Source organism: Triturus cristatus, chromosome 3_2 (genome assembly GCF_964204655.1).
Source record: "Triturus cristatus chromosome 3_2, aTriCri1.1, whole genome shotgun sequence".
Lineage (NCBI taxonomy): Eukaryota > Metazoa > Chordata > Amphibia > Caudata > Salamandridae > Triturus > Triturus cristatus.
Window position 1 is genome coordinate 1,215,126,185 of NC_140584.1, and position 22,351 is coordinate 1,215,148,535.

General features: G+C 46.2%; 1 protein-coding gene across 3 annotated transcripts in view; it reads right to left on the reverse strand.

The window, feature by feature from the left end:
• LOC146859484 (uncharacterized) overlaps positions 1-22,351 on the reverse strand; it is a 115,944-nt gene that overhangs the window by 88,133 nt on the left and 5,460 nt on the right. For all 3 annotated transcript variants that reach the window (XM_085650213.1, XM_085650215.1, XM_085650214.1), the window contains exon 2: positions 13,875-14,001. In XM_085650213.1, the coding sequence (XP_085506339.1) occupies positions 13,875-14,001 (127 nt within the window). The remainder of the gene's footprint in view (positions 1-13,874; positions 14,002-22,351) is intronic.

Genomic DNA, 22,351 nt, shown 5'->3' on the forward strand with positions numbered 1-22,351 from the left:
ACCAGGAGTCCGTGCAGCACATATTGGAGGAATACGCAAGTATATTTGAAGGAATTGGCAAATTGAAAGGCAAAGAGGTGCACCTACACATTGACCCCACCGTACAACGGGTAGCGTTGCACCACAGGCAGATAGCCTTCCACTTACGTCCTCTGGTGGAGGAAGAACTAAAAAAGCTAGAAGCAGCAGGCATAATTGAGAAGGTCTCGGGCCCCACACCGTGGGTCTCCTCAATCGTCGTCACCAGAAAACCAAAACAAACGGGCGCGGTGAGAATCTGTGTGAACATGAGGCTACCAAACGCCGCTATTAAGAAGGAACGGCATATTACTCCGACTATAGATGACCTTATTGGGGAAATGGCGGGAGCCTGTTGGTTCTCCAAATTAGACCTAAGGTCAGGGTATCACCAACTCGTACTGGACGCCTCCTCGCGAAATATAACCACCTTCTCAACTCATGTGGGTCTACGGCGATACAAACGCCTGAGCTACGGGGTATCAAGCGCAGCGGAGGTATTCCAAAACACAATAAATGAACTGATCATGGGCATACCGGGCGTCATAAATGTCAGTGATGACATCATGGTGCATGCCACAACAATACCCGAGCACAATGCCAGGCTAACCCAGGTGCTTCGTCGCATTCAGGATGCTGGACTGACACTTCACCGGGAGAAGTGCGAATTCTTAAAAACTAAACTACAATTCTTTGGATACACTTTCTCGGCAGAAGGTGTAAACCCAGATCCCGAAAAAGTTTGTGACATCAAGGATGCTGTGGCCCCCACCAATGTAACGGAAGTCCGAAGCTTTCTCGGAATGGTAAACTATTGTGGGCGCTTCATTCGTGACCTCACCACACTCACCCAGCCATTGAGAGAACTCACGAAAGAGTCCATGCCGTGGAAGTGGGATCAAGAACAAGCCAAAGCTTTTGAAGACATCACAGAAGCGCTGTCAGAAGCAACAACGCTCGCATTCTTTCTATCCGAGGAAAAGGACTCAGATTGCTGTGGATGCCGGCCCCACAGGGCTGGGGGCTGTACTTCTACAACGACGAGGCCCGGAAGAAGAGTGGGCCCCCGTGGCTTTTGCCAGTAGGTCTCTCACGGACACGGAACAACGCTACTCGCAAATCGAAAAAGAAGCCATAGCAATACATTGGGGCTGCCGCCACTTTCACTTATATGTGTATGGCAAACCCTTTGTAGTCGCGACGGACCACAAACCTCTAGTCGCTCTCTTCTCCGGAACATCTTCCAAGCCGCCGCCGCGTATTGAGAAATGGATGCTGCAGCTCCAAAACTACAACTGCAAGGTAGAGTATCAGCCAGGGTCCCGGAATCCTGCAGATTACTTGTCGCGGCATCCCCGAGCCGCCACGGCTCAAGAACAGGAAGAAGCTGCAGACACGGAGGAGTATGTGAGGTGCGTCATGGCTCGATCGTGCCCTATTCCTCTCTCCATGAATGACCTGAGAATTGAGATGGAGAGAGACGACTGCCTGCAACGAGCCAAGGTGGCATTGAGGCAGGGACGCTGGCATCGAGCCAAAGAGGAGTGGAAAAGTCTGACAGTGGAGGCCCAGTGGATTATGGACAGCCTATATCACGTTCGAGATGAACTGACAGAGGATTCCTCCAGGTGCCTGTTGAGGGGACACCGGCTGGTGATCCCGACCGCCCTTACGGACAGGGTTGTCCAATGGTTGTCCAGTTAGCTCATATCGGCCATCAGGGGATGGTCAAAACTAAGTCCAGGTCAGAACCAAGGTATGGTTTCCTCTCATGGACGAGCTGGTAGAGGCCACAGTCCGGTCTTGTCTGTCATGCCAGGTGACGGGGGATGCTCCCCGCCCTGCTCCCATCATTACGGAACCACGGCCGTTGACGCCCTGGACCGGTGCAAGCCTAGACTTCGGCAGCCTACCTGATGGCCGACACCTATTTGTATTTATTGATGACCATTCCAAATATCCAGAGGTCGAGATTGTAGCATCCCTCAGTGCAGCGGAGGTAATTCCCAAGCTTAAAAAGGTAATGGCTACCCATGGCCTTATTCAGGAGCTGAGGACAGATAACGGACCCCCTTTTCAAGGGCAAGAGTTGATGGGGTACCTCAAGTCATTGAACATTCGACACCGGAGGGTCACCCCAAGATGGCCCCAGGCCAATGGGGAAGTCGAAAGGTTCATGCGAACCTTGAACAAGGTAATAAGGATCGTGTCGGACAAAGGATAGTCCATAGAACTCGCGATCTTCTCATTCCTACGGAGTTACCGACAGACAGCCCACACCACCACGGGGGTGGCCCCGGCGCACTTGATCATGGGTAGAGTTGTTCATGGTTCCATCCCCCATCAACCTCACTGGCGCCCTGACGTTCCTGACGACAGTCGAGTGGATGCCAGACGCCTCCGAGCTCATGCTCAGGCTAGTGAGAAACGACGGGCGAGTGCTGGGTGGCAAATTCCGCCTGCCCTATGAGAAAAGTCCCTGGACCATCGTGGGTGTTAAAGGTACCTGAATTACTGCCAGGCGAGGAGGAGAGACTGTGACTAGAAACATGTCCTTCTTCAAGAAGTACCAGCCTCCGACATCCCCAATGGAGGCCAAACATGGAGATCCAGAATGGCCAAGAGTATCACCCACAGCTCACCGCCGGGATCTCAGTGCTAGGTCTGACATCCCCACTGATCAGAGTGGAGAACCGGAGGGTAATCCTGTCACGGAGGGTGAGTCTAGAAATGACTCCTCGGAAGGTGAGACCGGCACTGCTGCCAACGGACCCGGTGTCCTGCCACCTGATGGAGCTGTCCAAGAGGGTGAGGGACGTAGCCAGGTCCGGTATTATCTGTGGGAGAATCCTGAGCCAAGTCGCCGGCTGAGGGCCTACTTCACGTAAGACTGTTCTACGTTGTGGGGGAAGAAATGTCATTTCTAGAGAATAATGGAGACGGACTAACTTTGAACTGGGGCAGTTGATATTAAGAGTGTCTAATTGGTTTTATGTTTGTTGGGGAGGAATGTAGTGTCGTGCCTGTGACGCAACAGGCACGCCACGTCTGGGTCATGTGACCCCTGTTTAATAAATAAGGTCTCCATGCACGGACGCCAGTTAGGCAAACGGCGAGCACGACCACTACACATGCAAAACGGCTCCGGGATTTATTATTGCACCACGGCCGGTAGTGAAGCCGTAAATAATCACCATAGTGAGGTCGCTCCGCGAGCGGTCCTCACGACAACACAAATACATGGAACAATTCCTAACATTACGCTGTTTGAGACAACTAACTTAGAACTATTTTGAACATTAGGCTTTGTGCATTGCTAAAGGCTTTAAGGATTATTGCTTTTAAACTTGAGATTTGATTCTGTGACTGAAAGGAAGAATTTTTTATGTCAAGATAATGTTGCACAGGATATGTATATATGCTTGTGCCTAAAGTACTAAGATTTCTTTGCAAGTGATAAATGAATTGCTAATGGTAGGCACCAGAGAATATTGATGCATCATGGTTAGAGGCCCAGAAAGTAGCAGGAGGAAGAAAGGGTTTAAAAAAGCAGAAGAGCTGAACGAATGAAACAATTCCTTCTGCAGGCAGCGCAGTGTCGACAGGGTTGTTAAAATTAGAGTCTGGTTCCGGCGACCTTGGGTAACCTTTCTGCACCCTCGTCCAGCTTGCACGTCTGCTCGTCTCCTTATTTTTAATAAATAATGACTTGCTTTATCAACAGATGCCTCCCGGAACTATGTGATTTAAATGAAGTAAAGACAAATCTAACAACAAGCAGCATATAATTACGGCAAAGCAGAAACAGTGAGCAGTGCGTGGGTTTAAAAGCAGGGCAGACCACCAGCAACAAACATGTTACGTAACGATGGCGGAGGCTGCTGCCACCGGACCGTGTTGGAATCGAATCCAGCGGTCTGCAGATAGAAAGTAGTACCGAACTGGAGACTGAAATTGCACCATCAAAAGGACTGAGAGCTAGGGCATACTGTAGCAGGTACATCTCTTCAAGTGTTATGTGTGCGGGCCTGAAGTGCGTGGCACTGATGGAAGAAAGAGCAAAGTTTATCTTATGAACTCTCTGGATTTACTTGAAAATGCTTCAGAGTAGAGGGGTGGATACCGTAGAATCCATCGTCATCCACTACGCGCTGCGTTGCGTCATTAAGTGTTACCGGACCACGGGCTCCTCCTTCCTCCTCGCCGATAGAGGCCTGCTATACAATGTGACCCTGTCGGCCATATTGGAGGGGGAACAACCTTTACAACGCAACTTTTACAACGCACTACCATTACAACGCATTTTTTACAACGCATAATCCATTACAACGCATGACATTACAACGCATGACACTACAACGCATTTTTAAAAACTACCTTTACAACGCATTCCATTACAACGCATACTACCATTACAACGCATACCATTACAATGCATAATATTACACTATACTATCCAACACTTACCCTACTGATGCACCCCCTGGAGTTAGAATAGTAATTTTTACCCCTATACTATCCAACACTTACCCTACTGATGCACCCCCTGGAGTTAGAATAGTAATTTTTACCCCTATACTATCCAACACTTACCCTACTGATGCACCCCCTGGAGTTAGAATAGTAATTTTTACCCCTATACTATCCAACACTTACCCTACTGATGCACCCCCTGGAGTTAGAATAGTAATTTTTACCCCTATACTATCCAACACTTACCCTACTGATGCACCCCCTGGAGTTAGAATAGTAATTTTTACCCCTATACTATCCAACACTTACCCTACTGATGCACCCCCTGGAGTTAGAATAGTAATTTTTACCCCTATACTATCCAACACTTACCCTACTGATGCACCCCCTGGAGTTAGAATAGTAATTTTTACCCCTATACTATCCAACACTTACCCTACTGATGCACCCCCTGGAGTTAGAATAGTAATTTTTACCCCTATACTATCCAACACTTACCCTACTGTTGCACCCCCTGGAGTTAGAATAGTAATTTTTACCCCTATACTATCCAACACTTACCCTACTGTTGCACCCCCTGGAGTTAGAATAGTAATTTTTACCCCTACACTATCCAACACTTACCCTACTGTTGCACCCCCTGGAGTTAGAATAGTAATTTTTACCCCTATACTATCCAACACTTACCCTACTGTTGCACCCCCTGGAGTTAGAATAGTAATTTTTACCCCTATACTATCTAATACTTACCTTAAATGTAATTTAATATTATGCGTTGTAATGGTATGCGTTGTAAAGGTAGTATGCGTTGTAATGGTAATGCGTTGTAAAGGTATTTTTTAAAAATGCGTTGTAGTGTCATGCGTTGTAATGTCATGCGTTGTAATGGATTATGCGTTGTAAAAAATGCGTTGTAAGTGCATGCGTTGTAAAAGTGTGCGTTGTAACGTCATACATCCTATTGGAGAGGACTAATCTGTGCGATCAGGAGTATGTCCCAGCGGCTTAGGTATGATTATCCTGGCGATGTTTCTTTTCTCAAACCTTGCAGCGTCGCGGGACAATGAGGTAAAACGTTGTTGGTGTCAAAATGAGCACCATATATAAAAAACATAATTAATGAAAACCGGGAGGGCGGCCATATTAGAGTGGACCAATTTTATGGACAAATAAGCGTGAGCCTCGTGATTGGAAGGGAGGGGGGAGCAGATAAAGGGGGACAGAGGAGGTAAAATACACATTAATGAAAGCAAACAAAACCAATGCTTGTGAACAGAAGCAGCACTGATAAAGTATCTTCACAATTATTACAAAGCCCAATCCTCCTTAAAAGGAAGCCCAAAACCAACCAAACGTCTTGCCAAAGGAAGCCCAACTGACGATCCACATCCAAAATTGCAAAAAAAAGGTTAAAAATAATACATGCAATGGGATATAGGCAACATTAAAACAACTGTGGTGTTAAGAGGAGGTGGGAGGAAGAATGCTATATTTAAATGTAAGAAGCTAGGGCAATGGAGCTGAGCACAGACAAACACTAAAAGAGCAGGAAACCAAGAAAGAAAAGAGTCCCCCAGAGAACAGATAAAGAACCATAGTGGAATGAGACAGTACTTAGTCCCTACTGCATGGGAGGAACAGACGAGCGAAAGGAGGGACAAAGAGCCCGGACTGACCAATGGCAAGCAAGGATTTTTGAAGGACACTAACATAGACAAATGAAAAGCTGGGGGATGGCTTTAACCCAACATAAGAAACTACAATAGGTCTCGAGTGCTCGACCTAAAAAGGGGTGGTTCCAGAAAACCTTGCACCCTGTCCCCATGGGTACCGCCATGGACCGCAACCGGGTACAGGGGGGTTGTTGCGGGCCCCCACAGTCAGTTTTCAACCGCCATTTTGTGTCGGAAAGACAAATTCGGAAAGGTTATCTGAATCTGACATCGTAATACATCGGTCAGAAACGGGGTCCATTGACCTGTACGATTTGGCTCCGACCGACTTGGATTCTCCGAATGCCAGTAGGAACTAAGTCTGAAAGGCCGAACGGTTACCTTCTATCATAATCGGATGGTCGGAAGTGTTTCCGAATCGATCAAAAACATGGGTTCCAACACGGGTTAGGAAAATCCGAATGCCGGTTAGAGTCTTTCCGACTGAAATCGTAATGAGGCGCATAACACTAACATATGAATGTAAAACAAATAAAGTACATCATTTTTCAACAATAAAAATAAAACATTATCAATTAACCAATTAAATATTAGCAACAATTAATTTAACACATGCAGTTTTTCTTTCCGTACTGTTTCTTTGCAAAACCAACAACACCCTACTAAAATGTACTTTACTAACAAAAATATAAACATCAACATTTTACAGAATATTTAAAAAAAAAAATTTAATAGAACACTTACAAAACAATTTACATAATAAATCATCAATTCCATAATTAACAATTTAAAATTAATTAGCATCAACATAAAATTATTTATACTTTAACTTCCCACCCTATTCTCATACAAATACAAAAACCTACACCCTGCCACTAAAATATCAATTACAAACAAAAAAAACAGCTAAATATACTTTAAAATGTGAACAAAATTCCAACAATATATTAAATTACGCAAGCAAGAATATCAATTACAAATATATATTTTAGTAAACAATATTAAGTAAAATAATATTATTTGAAATAATAACACAAAAAACAATATTCTTGACAAAAATATTTTGCAACATGAAATTTCTGCACTAACGATATTTTAGACACAATATTAAAAACTCAATATTTTGTCCCAACACTCTTATTTTCACAGATAATAAAACGTTGTCCCACCACAGAATGGCAATCTCTGTTCCAAAAGCATGGCTTTGATGAAAGGAACACAGTCGACTAAACAGTGCTTCGGGCTGCACAAACCAGGGCCCAGATTCACACAACTTTCACACAACACAGCGTTGCATGGGAGGGCAAGAGCAGCAGAGCGCCATAGCTACGACATTGCTCTGACCTGCTCTTTCTAGCGCTGACACACTATCAGCTGTCCTAGTGCAAAGGGGTTCTGCATGAGTCTGGTACAGGGTACCCTTCCAGTGCAAACTTCTATGCCTAGACTAATTTTAAAACGTTTCCTATTTCAAATGTGTGCTGTACGATGGAGCATACAAGCAAAGTGAGAAAAGTTAGGATAAATAACAGCATTTCTCAATTTTAACGCCTGCTTCAAAGTGGGAGTTACTTTTTGATGCAAAATCCTGTCTAGTACTGTTGGAAGATAGGGTTTTGCACCAAAACCCATGAGTGGCTGCATGGGAATGCCCATGTACAACCCATAGAAGGCCTCCTTCGCACAGAGTTATGCAAACCTGCGCTGTGCGCTACATTGTGTTACTTTCGGGAAACTTTTCAGTGCCAAAGTAAATCTAACAAAAAACACTTTGTGCTGGTTTGCGCCACTTTTTTGATGCAAATTCAGTGCAAAAGGTTTGTAAATCTGACCCTAAGAGTCAGAAAAATCAAAACATTCACAAAATAGTTTAAAAAGATTTCACAGCAATTTTGAAATAGTGAATTAGTGGCCCCCTCACTTGCACTCCTGGCTAATGAGCTCACAGGATTTTACCTTCCTAAGATTTTTATACCAAAACCGAAAATATTTTTGTGAAAACAGTGTGTGTTATGCTCTTACTATTAAGATCAGACATGAAACACTACATAGGGGCTGATTACGATGATGGTGGGACCGCCACCGACAGCCCGTCGGTGGTGCTTTTACCGCCATTCAAACCATGTCATCCACCTGCCATATTACCATGGCAGCAGGGGTGGCTTCTCCATCAGGGCGGAGTGGCGTCGCCCCACTGCTTTCTCACAGTGCGAGAAGCAGAAACATAAAATGGTATTTTGAATATCGCTTTATGTTTCTGCTTCTCATGCTGCGAGAAAGCAGAAGGCAGGATATGCCTGGTTGGGGGCGGACGGGAGGGTATGCCTGGTTGGGGGTGGGCAGGTGAGTGGGTCGTGGAGGTGTGGCTTGCTCACTGTTGTGGGTCCTGACTGTTTGGTCGGCCCTCTGGGGCCGACTAAACCAGTCATGCGCACTCTGGATTTTCTCTATGTAGGCTGCATGCAGCCTACATAGAGAAAAAGGCCTCTCGCCAGGCACCCGGCTGGGCGCAGGCCGCACCAAACACAACGCTGCCATTGCAGCATTGTGATTGGCTTAGAGGAGAAGAGGGAGGGTGCTTCCTTCCTGTTCCAGGAAACCGCAGGTGCGGGACCTGTCACCCAGCCAGTAACAGAGGCGGTGCGGGACCCGGTTAGGTAAGTTTTTTTTCCAACCCACCCCCTCCGCACGCACCCCCCCAACCCGCGAGTCATACGAGCCGCGACTGTCTAATATATATGACTCCTCCGGAAGAGGGTTTTACAATTTCTGCCAAAGATACGTATGATTATCCGATGGCACGCTAAAAAAAATAGATCATCGCCAAAGCTCTTATCTTTTCGGTTTGAAACAATAACTGGAAATAGCAATGCATGTAGCAGGGACTTCTGGTGTGCTAGGGAATAGTCAGGCCGGTATGAACTAATTTACATTCTGGCCAAATACTTTAAGTAACAATCTAGAGAAGTTAAACAAAAAGAGAAAAGAGGGCTGTGGGAATAGAAGGGGGCCCTGTGCAACCAGGCACTGCTGCACAGATAATCCGTGGCCTAGTAGAGGCGTGTGTTTACCTTCTGCTCTCAGGGACGAGGACAGGCCTGTTGGCTACGACGAAGACACGGCACTAGCAGCTGAGGCCTCGAAGCCTGGAAGCCGGATACTTATCCAGCAGGAAGAACACCTGACTCCTGGCTGCAGAGGCCAGGCGGACCGGTGAAGTGAAGAAACTGCACCCGTCTTTATCGAAGAATAAAGAAGTCTCTCTAATCGCCCGAATTTGCAGAAATTCTAGCTTCGGTTATCCGAAGTGCTTTAGATGGAAACAGAAGTACAGGTACTCGGTACCCAGGAGATCTGTTTGCTACTTTGCATCCTTCCTGATAAGATCTGCTACGCTTCCTTTCAAGTGAAAGCATACCCATTTATAGCGCTGCTCCCGAGTCTATACAAAGCCTGGCGCGGTGCTAATAGCTGGTTATTTGCAATGGGGTCCTGCAGCAGCCTCCAGCTAAAATGACCTGGGTAAGTGTTCAATAACTGCATTTAATTAACAAGCGATACATGGTGTTCACTAAGCATCGGAAATGAAGTTCTTCCAATGTACATTTCCCAATGCTAACTTGTTTTGGAAGCATGTTTCCTTTAGTGAATTAAAAATAAACCACCACACATTTTGTTAATAAGATGAATCAATATGGCATTACGTTTTGCATCAGTGAGCCGATTTCTGCCAGTGCTACCAACCTTAAGAGTGCCAGAGAGAGGTCCGCATACCAGGTAAACAGTTTACATTCAAGCCTCTCACAATAGAAAATAATCTGTCCAAATGTACTTTCCGTAATCATGCAAAGCTTAGTGTCTCATCGCATATAGGGGTCTTGGTGGCAGCGGAAAAAGCTTGATCAGGGCTCGAAAAATCATGAGAATTGCACTAGACCTGCAGGTCTAGTAACATACAAAGTCTCCTCGACCTAACTGAGATGCACTTGACCTCTGTCTGTGAAAGCACGCAAATGTGACAAGTTAACAAGATTGAAAAGCATTTTTTAATTGTTCATTTACTTTGTGAGTAATAAAGATGCCTTTAAATCTTGCTATCTTGTCACATTTCCTCTACTTTCAGAGGCAGAGGTCTAGTGTCAATTTGTCTTCCTACTCGCCAGAAAGGGCAAGTAGGACCTAAAAATAGCTCGTCCTGAATTAATGTGACTCTCAAATGCGAGGCGTCGAGTGGATCTTTCGAGCCTTGTTGATGCTTAGTCTTGCAGGAAACCAATCAGGTAAATCCTATCATTAAACTAGGAAAACACATATTGGATCCAATGTATTTCTTGATAGGAGCTTAGGGTGGCATATGTAACATATTACAATAAAATTATAGAAGAAAGTCTTGGCGGAATAAAGCAGTGAACGGTAGCACTTAACCATAAGTTGACAATTGAGCACAACATTGAGTCTCACTCTGAATGTCTGCCTTCTTACAAACTAAGCTTTACCTCACTGGAAGACCAACTTAGACAGCATGAGACAGTGTACCATGCAAATCCTGAAGATTACATTGCTGAGTGCTACCGCAGTGACCAACATGGTCTTCGTATCTTTTTGCTTTGGCCATTGAAAGACCAAGCCACGCCTTTCCACTGCCACCTTTCCACTTACCTCTGAAGCTGTTGCCCAGGTCCATGAGAAGTCATGATCTCCCCTTACTGTACACATATATTGTTTGCCCGGAAATAGCAAGACAATGAACACAGTAGGGAGATATGCAGGACCTTGCTTCTGTTTGGTAGGGACATAGCAAGGCGATGAACATAGAAGAGAGACATACAAGGTTGTGCTAGTGTTTGATAGGGACATAGTAAGGCGATGAACATAAAAGAGAGACATACAAGGTAGAGCTGGTGTTTGATAGGGACATAGAAGGCGATGAACATAGAAGAGAGACATACAAGGTTGAGCTGGTGTTTGATAGGGACATAGTAAGGCAATGAACAAAGAAGGGAGATGTGCAGGGTTGTGATGCTGCTTGACAGGGAAATAGCAAGGCAATTAACAATTGTTTTATTAACCTTCCTGCTTTCTCAAATTTGCTTGTAAATGCACCAATTGTCCACTCTTTTTTCAAACTTTTCGCGGGGGGGGGGGGGGGGGAACCTCCCCAAATTATCCAAAGGTTTTTCGGTCTCGCTCGCTACACTTGCTCGCCACAGTGCAGTTCAACAATTATTTAACACACACCACTTTCAAATGTCACCAGCCGCCACTTCATGGCAGGTGGATGGTTGGTGGTCAGGAAGACAGACCACCACGCATCTGATGGGCTCCTTAAGCCCACCAGTGTGTCGGAGGGACATCCAATCCCTACAGTGGTGGTGGTGCCTGCCTGGCACAGCTGTAGGGATTATGATGTTCCTTTCCGCCCGCCTGTTCATAGCTGTTAACCTGCCTTGAAAAGGCAGGCAGAAAGGGACTTTGGGGGCCCTGTGGGCCGCCCTTCCTGTCTTGCCCTAAGCTGTGGGATGTGGGGGGCGCCTATGGTGCCCCCTACATATCCCTGCAGCATGTGACAAGCCCTCATGGTGTCTGCCACATAGTGCAGGGATATGTAATATAGCCCCTTTTGCTTGCAGCATGTGCTGCAGCCAGCAGCATCTGCCGCATTGCAAAAGATGGGCATTGCGACCGTCATGGTGGCGGTTGCATCTTACTGCCTCTGTCTGGACCGCCGACAGCCTGCCGGGCAGTCCCGATTACGATAGGGTGTCCGCCCACCATCCTAATCAGCCCCATAGATACCATCTCTCAGCCCTGAACAAGCAAACAAAAATGAGCGAAACATGTTCTGACTGGTGCTTGTGAAAGTAAGCCTATGCCTATGCTGAAGGTGTGGAGCCCTGACAGAGGTCCCGCCTTGCGGATGACTCCAGTATAATCCAATGCACTGTCATAGGGGATTGTGCTCCTCCACTCACAGCAGCACAGAGACTGCTACACTCATGTGCACCACACCCTGCAAAAGTGTGCGGAAGCACAGCAGGCAAGGATGTTCTGATTTCTCCCCTCCGGTACATATTTTCCACTTTAATCTCTAAATTGGTCAGTAGAAAATCTTAAACAATAGTAGAAAGACTGGGAAATACACTTCATCTTACACATTTGTCAAATATCATCAACCATGTCAAACTTGTGTAATGTCCAGAAACCCAGGGAAGAGACAAAGACAGGCAATTCAAGAAAGAAGAGAGTGCAAGCTCACCCAGGGAAGAGACAAAGCTAGACAATTCCAACATAATGCAGCCATGAAGAAAGAAGAGAGTGCAAGCTCACCCATGGAAGAGACAAAGCTAGACAATTCCAACATAATGCAGCCATGAAGAAAGACGAGAGTGCAAGCTCACCCATGGAAGAGACAAAGCTAGACAATTCCAACATAATGCAGCCATGAAGAAAGACGAGAGTGCAAGCTCACCCATGGAAGAGACAAAGCTAGACAATTCCAACATAATGCAGCCATGAAGAAAGACGAGAGTGCAAGCTCACCCAGGGAAGAGACAAAGATAGACAATTCCAACATAATGCAGCCATGAAGAAAGACGAGAGTGCAAGCTCACCCAGGGAAGAGACAAAGATAGACAAATCCAACATAATGCAGCCATGAAGAAAGAAGAGCGTGCAAGCTCACCCAGGGAAGAGACAAAGATAGACAATTCAAGAAAGAAGAGAGTGCAAGCTCACCCAGGGAAGAGACAAAGATAGACAATTGCAACATAATGCAGCCATGAAGAAAGAAGAGAGTGCAAGCTCACCCAGGGAAGAGACAAAGACAGAAAATTCAAGAAAGAAGAGAGTGCAAGCTCACCCAGGGAAGAGACAAAGACAGAAAATTCAAGAAAGAAGAGAGTGCAAGCTCACCCATGGAAGAGACAAAGCTAGACAATTCCAACATAATGCAGCCATGAAGAAAGAAGAGCGTGCAAGCTCACCCAGGGAAGAGACAAAGATAGACAATTCCAACATAATGCAGCCATGAAGAAAGACGAGAGTGCAAGCTCACCCAGGGAAGAGACAAAGATAGACAAATCCAACATAATGCAGCCATGAAGAAAGACGAGAGTGCAAGCTCACCCAGGGAAGAGACCAAGATAGACAATTCCAACATAATGCAGCCATGAAGAAAGAAGAGCGTGCAAGCTCACCCAGGGAAGAGACAAAGATAGACAATTCAAGAAAGAAGAGAGTGCAAGCTCACCCAGGGAAGAGACAAAGATAGACAATTGCAACATAATGCAGCCATGAAGAAAGAAGAGAGTGCAAGCTCACCCAGGGAAGAGACAAAGACAGAAAATTCAAGAAAGAAGAGAGTGCAAGCTCACCCAGGGAAGAGACAAAGACAGAAAATTCAAGAAAGAAGAGAGTGCAAGCTCACCCAGGGAAGAGACAAAGCTAGACAATTCCAACATAATGCAGCCATGAAGAAAGAAGAGAGTGCAAGCTCACCCAGGGAAGAGACAAAGATAGACAATTCCGACATAATGCAGCCACGAAGAAAGAAGAGAGTGCAAGCTCACCCAGGGAAGAGATAAAGATAGACAATTCAAACATAATGCAGCCATGAAGAAAGAAGAGAGTGCAAGCTCACCCAGGGAAGAGACCAAGATAGACAAATCCAACATAATGCAGCCATGAAGAAAGAAGAGAGCGCAAGCTCACCCAGGGAAGAGAAGGCCTGTTGGATTTCCTTCATCACACTTTTGTAAAGTTCCTTCTGCCAGTTATGCAAGAGCTTCCACTCCTCTTCAGAGAAACAGGCGGTGACATCGCAGAATGTAATCAAAGCCTGAAAAAGCAAGGTTGACATAGATGTATCGCAGACTCCACAAACTTCAGGTGATGCACACTGAGGAAGACACTCATGTAAAGGAGGACAGTGATTATAGCTAGACTTAGGCATAACCAATCTCTCCTATGATGTGCCAGCAGTGAAGTCACATGTGTTGTGTTTTTATACCAATTGATTGATTGGTTAATTGATGTTCAATCAATTAAAATCAGAACATCTCGACAGAAAAACAAATAACAAAATACAATAAGACAGTAAAAACAATATTTTGTGAAAGAGTACATGTCAAGTTTTTGATCTCCTTTGGCTCCACATTCCCAGTTAGCCAACTTCACACATTTGTTTTCTCCTAGCATGGCATAAGACATCGGAGCCGCAGGGCCGCACACAGTAACTTAAGTTTTTACCTCACTCAGGCCCTGACTGCCAATCATGAAAGCCACATAGCAATGTACATTTCTAAGGAGCTCGAGGCTAAAAGGGCTTCATCAGTCCATACAGTTTAAGTGTGGCCGAGTAAGGTGCAGCTACATAGCAATGTGCAGTTGTTGCAAAGTCAATCTGTGCCCTGGGCCCCCCCAACCTTTTGCTGACTGGTACTGGTGGTAACTGATTTTGACTGACCATGGGCTCTGCCTAACCAGGCCCAGTGCTATGCTGAAAGAGACACATTAGAATACAGTTAAAACACCTACATACACTAGGGTACACAATGGTATCGTGGGGTACCCCTGTGATTGGCATGACCTACCCTATAAGCCCCTAGTAAATAATAGGGCAGGGGGACTGAAACTACCTAGAAGTCCCTAGTACCCTAGGGCATGGCAGTTTAGAGGCCAGCAGCTCTTTTTGCACTTGCATGTGTGCAATGCTGTAGCCGGAGGGCAGTTTAAAAACAGCCCTGGGTACCAGGACTGCTTTAAAAAAGTAAATTGTGCCCAAACTGGATTTTGGTGTTTGGAGCACTTAAAAATGGATAATATACAACATTTTGGCATATTAGGGAACCACAGGGTCTCCCCTGGGTATCCCAGGGGTGGGGGTGGGGGGAGGTCAGATATTTATAAGGTACACCCTTATAAAATGAGTTTTTATATGCCTGGGTAAAGTGAAATTTCACATTTTACTCCCCACACTGTGGTAAAGTGCTGCTCAAATTCGACTTTGATGCTAGGAGCACTGTGGAGGGAGGATCTGCAATATTTCTACAGATTTAGAACCCCTAAAGTCTCCCCTAGTTGCACATGGGGTGGGATTCCTGTAGATATAAGTCAAGTACTTACAAAATATGTTTTTGTAAGTCCTGGAAAAATGGCCCAAGTCATTTTTCCCATTGCAAATCCCCTGTTACATAGGTTAACATGGTAGGAAGATACTGATTGATAACTCTTGATAGGAGAGGGCTAGAAAAACCATTCAAAGACTTCCCAGAATGGTATTATTAAATCCAACAATATCATGGTGTTGAATTTCTCCTAAAGTGTACAAACAAGACGTTATAAGACTTTCTTGTTTGTAAGTCCAAATTCAGCCTTCCAGTGGTCTGCCCTGATTGGTCAGAGTTAAGTGGATTAGCCAGGCTGCCATGTAGAGGTGATAAAGAGCCCCTGGGGTTGACCAGCTCTGGGTGCCCCTGGGGTTGACAGCCCTGGGTGCCAGGACTGCTTTTAAAAAGTAAATTGTGCCCAAACTGGATTTTGGTGTTTGGAGCACTTAAAAATGGATAATATACAACATTTTGGCATATTAGGGAATCCCAGGGTCTCCCCTGGGTATCCCAGGGGTGGGGGTGGGGGGAGGTCAGATATTTATAAGGTACACCCTTATAAAATGAGTTTTTATATGCCAGGGTAAAGTGAAATTTCACATTTTACTCCCCACACTGTGGTAAAGTGCTGCTCAAATTCGACTTTGATGCTAGGAGCACTGTGGAGGGAGGATCTGCAATATTTCTACAGATTAAGAACCTCTAAAGTCTCCCCTAGTTGCACATGGGGTGGGGTTCCTGTAGATATAAGTCAAGTACTTACAAAATATGTTTTTGTAAGTCCTGGAAAAATGGCCCAAGTAATTTTTCCCATTGCAAATCCCCTGTTACATAGGTTAACATGGTAGGAAGATACTGATTAATAACTCTTGATAGGAGAGGGCTAGAAAAACCATTCAAAGACTTCCCAGAATGGCATTATTAAATCCAACAATATCATGTTGTTGAATTTCTCCTAAAGTGTACAAACAAGACGTTATAACACTTTCTTGTTTGTAAGTCCAAATTCAGCCTTCCAGTGGTCTGCCCTGATTGGTCAGAGTTGAGTGGATTAGCCAGGCTGCCATGTAGAGGTGATAAAGAGCCCCTGGGGTTAACCAGCTCTGCTGGGAGGGCAGGGTGCTGTTCCATAGGAATGCCAGGCCAGGGAGAGGAATTGTAAACCATGGTCTTCAAAGAGGAGAGCAGAGACCAGTGTCATTTACAGTTCTGAACTTACCACCTCGGGCAGATAGTAGGATTAAGGAAGGTATGAGCAGATGCAGGGGGCCACGTCTAAGTAAATTAGCCATCCTAGGGGTGTGTTTAGCCAGCTCTTACCTCCTTGCTGGAAAATTAGCCATTATGGATTTGGAAGATTTGATGCACTCTGGGACAAAATAATGCCACACTCTACAGGATGTGGTCATATCTTTGAGGAGTTACCCAGCTCCCATTGGTCAGAAGTGACCTCCTGCATGACCCAAAGAACTTGGAATAAGTATCTGAGCGGGGCAGAGCCTCTCAGATCTGCTGCTTGAAACTGAAGAGAATCAGAAGGGTCTGTCTGCGCTCAAGATTTTGATGTGCATTTCCAAAGGCCAGGACTAAGAGTTTGCACCTTTTTGCACCATTGGAAACTACAGCACCGTGGATCAAACCTGCTTCAAAAAACTAAAGAGTGGACTCCCTGCAAGCTACAGGTTAACAGAGCTCACCTGGACATCCCTACAAGGAATTCCCAGCCTGAAGTACCAGTGGATTTGTAAAGGTTTTGTTCAAGTGGATTGCGGAATTGAAGTTCCACACTTTCAAGGACCTTCTTGGAGATTCCAGAACCTTGGACTGTGTGTTGGATACTTTGGGACCCGCAAGCAGAACTTCAGGAAGGAGTTCTAACTGTACCCCGCCTGCTGGAGAAGGCGGCACAACACAGTGGTGAGAAATTCTCCAGGACAATTTCTAAAGGTGTGTCCCTGTCAGAGAAAACAAAATGACTAAAAGGGGCACTGCTGGTTTCTAAGCACTAGAAAGTGACTAATCTTTAAAAATTCATATCTCTGGTTCCCTACAGTAGATTTTTTTCGTTTTGGTGTCATTTAAAAGATAAAAATATTACCTATGTTTATAAATTGGTGTTGGATTATTATTTTGTGTTGTGTCTTAATTATTTACTGAATTGCCATTTTTAAATGCTTTACATACCTGCCTTTGAAGTTAAGCCTGTCTGCTCGCAGCAACGTTACCAAGGGTTGAGCATGGGAATAATTTTCTAAGCACTATACTGTGTCAGTGGCCTTATTGCCAGGGGCAGACCTACATTTGCCCCTACCAATAATCCACTTTCCAACATTTGGTGCTCAGCGGTGTGGATTAGGACTTGTGTTTAGAAAGTACACCTTTGAGTAAAGTGAATTAAGATTATAAAAATCCTCTAAATTGCCTTAGAACAAAACTTTTGAGTTTGATTGTTGGAATTTGGACTAAACTGTTTTTAATCCATTGTTTTTATTTTTCCAAATTGTTCTAAGTCTGTTGTGCCTAGTTTTTGTGACCCAAAACTAGGGAACCATGGAGTTGGTCCTGGCTAAACTGTCCCAGTTCAAGATGGCTGAATCTTAGGGTACAGTGTACAAGAAGCTTAGAAAGGCAGGGTTGACTGACTCCCTAAAGGCCTGGGCTGGGGTAGCTGAGGAGAGTCAAGGGGGGGATAGAGGGTGAGCCCCCCCCAACCTCACCCCAGAGGGGAGTGAGGATGATGCCTCTTCCATTTTGTCTAGTGTTAGCCATATGATTCCAGGCGGTGGGAGGGGGGAAAAGTCCCTTACTCAGGAAGCACCACTGTCCCTTGCAGAGAGGCAGCTTAAGGCTCAATTAGCTTTGATAGCTTTGGAGCAGAGGAAACTGGAATTGGCTGAGAAGAGATGGAAGAGGGAGGAGGCGTTGAGAAGAAATGGTGGCAGTGAAAATGATGAAGATTTTGAAATGTCTAGGGGTGGTGCATTTGATCTTAAACTTCCCAAGGGTATAGTGCCCAAGTACACTGAGAGAGATGACATTGACAAGTGGCTAGCAGCTTTTGAGAGGGCCCTTAACATGTGTAGGGTCCACTCTAGGTATTGGGGTGCAGTCCTGTTGGAGTTGATTCCACTAGCTGGGAGGGATAGGCTCCTGACCCTGAAGGGAGAGGATGTAGAATCATACCAGCAGATGAAGGCATGCTTAGTCAAGAGATTTGGTCTGACTCCAGAGCAGTCCAGGGTGAAGTTTAGAGGCACCAGAAATCGAGTTCAAAGTATTGGGTAGACTTTGTGGACGTTTCATTGAAGGCACTGGAAGGCTGGATTGTTGGTAACACTGTTGACACATATGAGGGATTGTATAATTTGTTTTTGAAAGAACATATTTTGACTCATTGTGTAGAAGAGAAGTTAAGCCAGTATCTAGTGGACTCTAAGCTGACAGACCCCAGAGAGTTGGGAGAAGCAGCTGATGAGTGGGTGAGAACCCGGGTTTCCATTTCGCACCAGGGGGGTGACCAGAAGAAAGGACAGGCCCCTCCCCAGGCTAAAACCCAGGGAAAAGAAGGTCAAAACCAGAAGGAGTCCTGCAAAGACCTACAAAAACCCGCACAAGGAGGGGGGTCCCCGAGCCAACCCAACCCACCAGGGCACAAACTGGGAGATGCTGTCTGCGCCAAGAAGCTCCCCCTAAGGGGCCATCCACAGGGATTGCCAGTTTAAGTGTAGGGGTGGAGAGTGCTGTCCCAAAGAGGGGTAGTCAGGTGGCGGAAACAAGCTTAGTGTTCCTGGGTGGGGTGAATATTGCAAGCCTTGCTGTCTTACCTCCAAACATGGACAAGTACAGGCAGAGGCCTAAAGTGAATGGGACTGAGGTTGAGGCTATCAGAGACACTGGGGCTAGTGTAACTATGGTCCTGGACGAGCTGGTGCCTCCAGGGAGGTTGCTACCTGGTGAGTTTCACCAGGTGACTTATACAGACAGCACTACCAAACTCCATCCTATAGCTGTTGTGGATTTGGAAAAGGGAGGTGTGACAGGCCCTATGAAGGTAGCTGTGTCAAAGGTGTTCCCAGTCCAATGTTTACTGTGCAATGATCTTGAAGCCTCTGTGTGGTCTGAGGTGGAGAGAGGACTCCATATGAAAATATTGGAGCTCCCTGAGTGAGTATGTGCTGTGAGTAGGTGACCTAGACTAGCCAGGAGGGAGGGGCTGGACACTTGGACCCTGGAACAAAGGGCCAAGGATCCAAGGACAAGGGCACTAGGCCAGGTGAGCCAGCCCAGGGAACTTCAGATGTGCAGGAAGAATCTAACCCTGATGGGGAGGATCTGGCCTCTGAGGGAGGGACCCCATCCCTGCCAGAGCTGTCAGATTTGGCAGAACTGGCAGGAGCAGGTGAACCCTCCAGAGAGGAGTTCAGTAAGGGACAGCGTGACTGTCCCACCCTTGAGAGCTTGAGGCAGATTGCTTCTAAGCAAGAGGAGGGGGGTGACAGAGGGTTTCACAAACTCTGCTGGGAAGATGGACTGCTTTATACTGAGACCAGAAACCTCAAGGAGGGGGCCACCAGGAGGTTGGTGGAGCCTCAGAAGTACAGAGAGTTCATCCTGACTTTGGGTCATGATATCCCCGTGGCAGGACATTTGGGACAGACAAAGACATGGAACCGGGCGGTGAACCATTTCTACTGGCCCCATACGTCTGAAAAGGTAAAGGAGTTTAACAGCTCCTGTGTCACCTGTCAGGCAAGTGGCAAGGCAGGGGGCAAGACAAAAGCTCCCCTAATACAACTGCCAGTGGTTGGGGTTCCTTTTGAAAGGGTGGGGATGGACATTGTTGGTCCGCTGGACCCACCTACTGCATCAGGAAATAGGTACATCTTAGTAATAGTTGACCATGCCACTAGGTATCCAAAAGCCATACCTCTTAGGACCATTGCTGCTCCTGTGGTGGCTAGAGCATAGTTTGGTGTGTTCACCAGAGTGTGTTTTCCAAAACAGGTGGTGTCAGATAGGGGCACAAACTTCCTGTCCAGCTATTTGACTGCTATGTGGGATGAGTGTGGTGTCAACTACACGTTCACCACCCCCAAACACCCACAAGCAAATGGTCTTGTTGAGAGATTCAACAAAACCCTGAAGAGCATGATAAATGGGTTGTCAAAGAAACTCAGGAGGAGATGGGATGTTCTCCTCCCATGCTTACTGTTTGCCTACAGGGAGGTGCCACAGAAAGGGGTCAGTTTCAGTCCCTTTGAGTTGTTGTTTGGACACCATGTAAGGAGCCATTGAGCCTGCTAAGAAAGTCTTTAGAGAAGCCTCTTAAAGAAGCAAAGGACAATGTGCTTGACTATGTGCTAGGCCTGAGATCTAGAATGGCAGAGTACATGTACAAGGTAAACAGGAAGCTGGAGGACAGCCAGGAGCTCATGAAGCAATGGTATGATCAAAAGGCTACTATGCCTGAGTATACTCCAGGACAATTGGTGTGGGTGTTGGAGCCTGTGGCTCCCAGGGCCCTCCACGACAAGTGGAGTGCGCCCTATCCAATCTTAGAAAAGAAGGGTGAGGTTACCTATTTGGTTGACCTTGGCACCCACAGGAACCCTCACAGGGTCTTGCATGTGAATAGATTGAAACCTCACCATGACAGGGCAGACATGACCATGTTACTGGTCACTGATGAGGGTGTGGAGGAAGAAACTGAGCCTGGGCCCGACCTCCTCTCCCCTAATGTGCAAGATGGGTCAGTGGAGGGAGTTGTGCTCTGTCCCAAGTTGACAGACCAGCAGCACAGAGACTGTAAGCAAGAGCTGGAGCAGTTTGCTGGCCTGTTCCCTTTGACCCCAGGCATCACTGAGTGCTGTGTGCACCACATTGACACTGGTGACGGCCTACCTGTCAAAAATAAACTGTACAGGTTGTCTGACCATGTCAGAGCCAGCATTAAAGCTGAGGTTGCTAAGATGCTGGAACTGGGGGTAATTGAACTTTCTGAGAGTCAATGGGCCAGTCCAGTGGTGCTGGTACCCAAACCTAATCCTCAGGGGGGACCCAAGGAGTTAAGGTTCTGTGTGGACTACAGAGGATTGAATGGAGTCACAAAGACTGACGCTCACCCTATACCTAGAGCTGATGAGCTCATTGATAGGTTAGGGGCTGCTAAGTACCTGAGTACATTTGATTTGACTTCAGGTTACTGACTGATTGCCCTCACTGATGGAGAAAAGGAGAGGTCAGCATTCTCCACACCAGAGGGACATTATCAGTTCAAGGTAATGCCCTTTGGCTTAAAGAATGCACCTGCCACCTTCCAAAGGTTGGGGAACAGGGTCTTGTCTGGGTTGGAACAGTTCAGTGCAGCTTACCTGGATGATAATATCTGTATGCAGTTCTACCTGGGGGGCACTTAAGCCACCTAAGGGAAGTGCTTCAGGCCATGCAACAGTCAGGCCTGACTATAAAGGTAAGCAACTGCCAAATAGGGCAGAGTTCTGTGGTGTACCTGGGCCACCTGGTAGGTGGGGGCCATGCACAGCCTCTCCAAGTTAAAATCCAAACTATTTTGGATTGGACAGCTCCTATTACCCAAACTCAGGTAAGGGCATTCCTTGGACTGATAGGGTACTATAGAAGGTTGGTTCAAAATTATGTGACCATTGTGGAGCCCCTAACTGAACGCACTTCTAAAAAGAGGCCCAAGAAGGTGATTTGGACTCCAGAGTGTCAGAAGGCTTTTGACACTCTGAAAGCTGCCATGTGTTCAGCACCAGTGCTACTGGCCCCTGACTACACAAAAGAATGTGCGGTTCAGACAGATGCTTCAGAGCAAGGGATTAGGGCAGTGTTGTCACAGCTAAATGAGGGGGGCCTCGATCAGCCAGTTGCCTTTATTAGCAGGAGGCTTCTTCCCAGAGAGCAGAGGTAGAGTGCCATTGAGAGAGAGGCTTTTGCTGTGGTGTGGTCCCTGAAAAAGTGGAGACCATATTGGTTTGGGACTCACTTTCATGTTCACACTGACCACAGACCTCTCAGATGGCTCATGCAGATGAGAGGGGAGAATCCCAAACTGTTAAG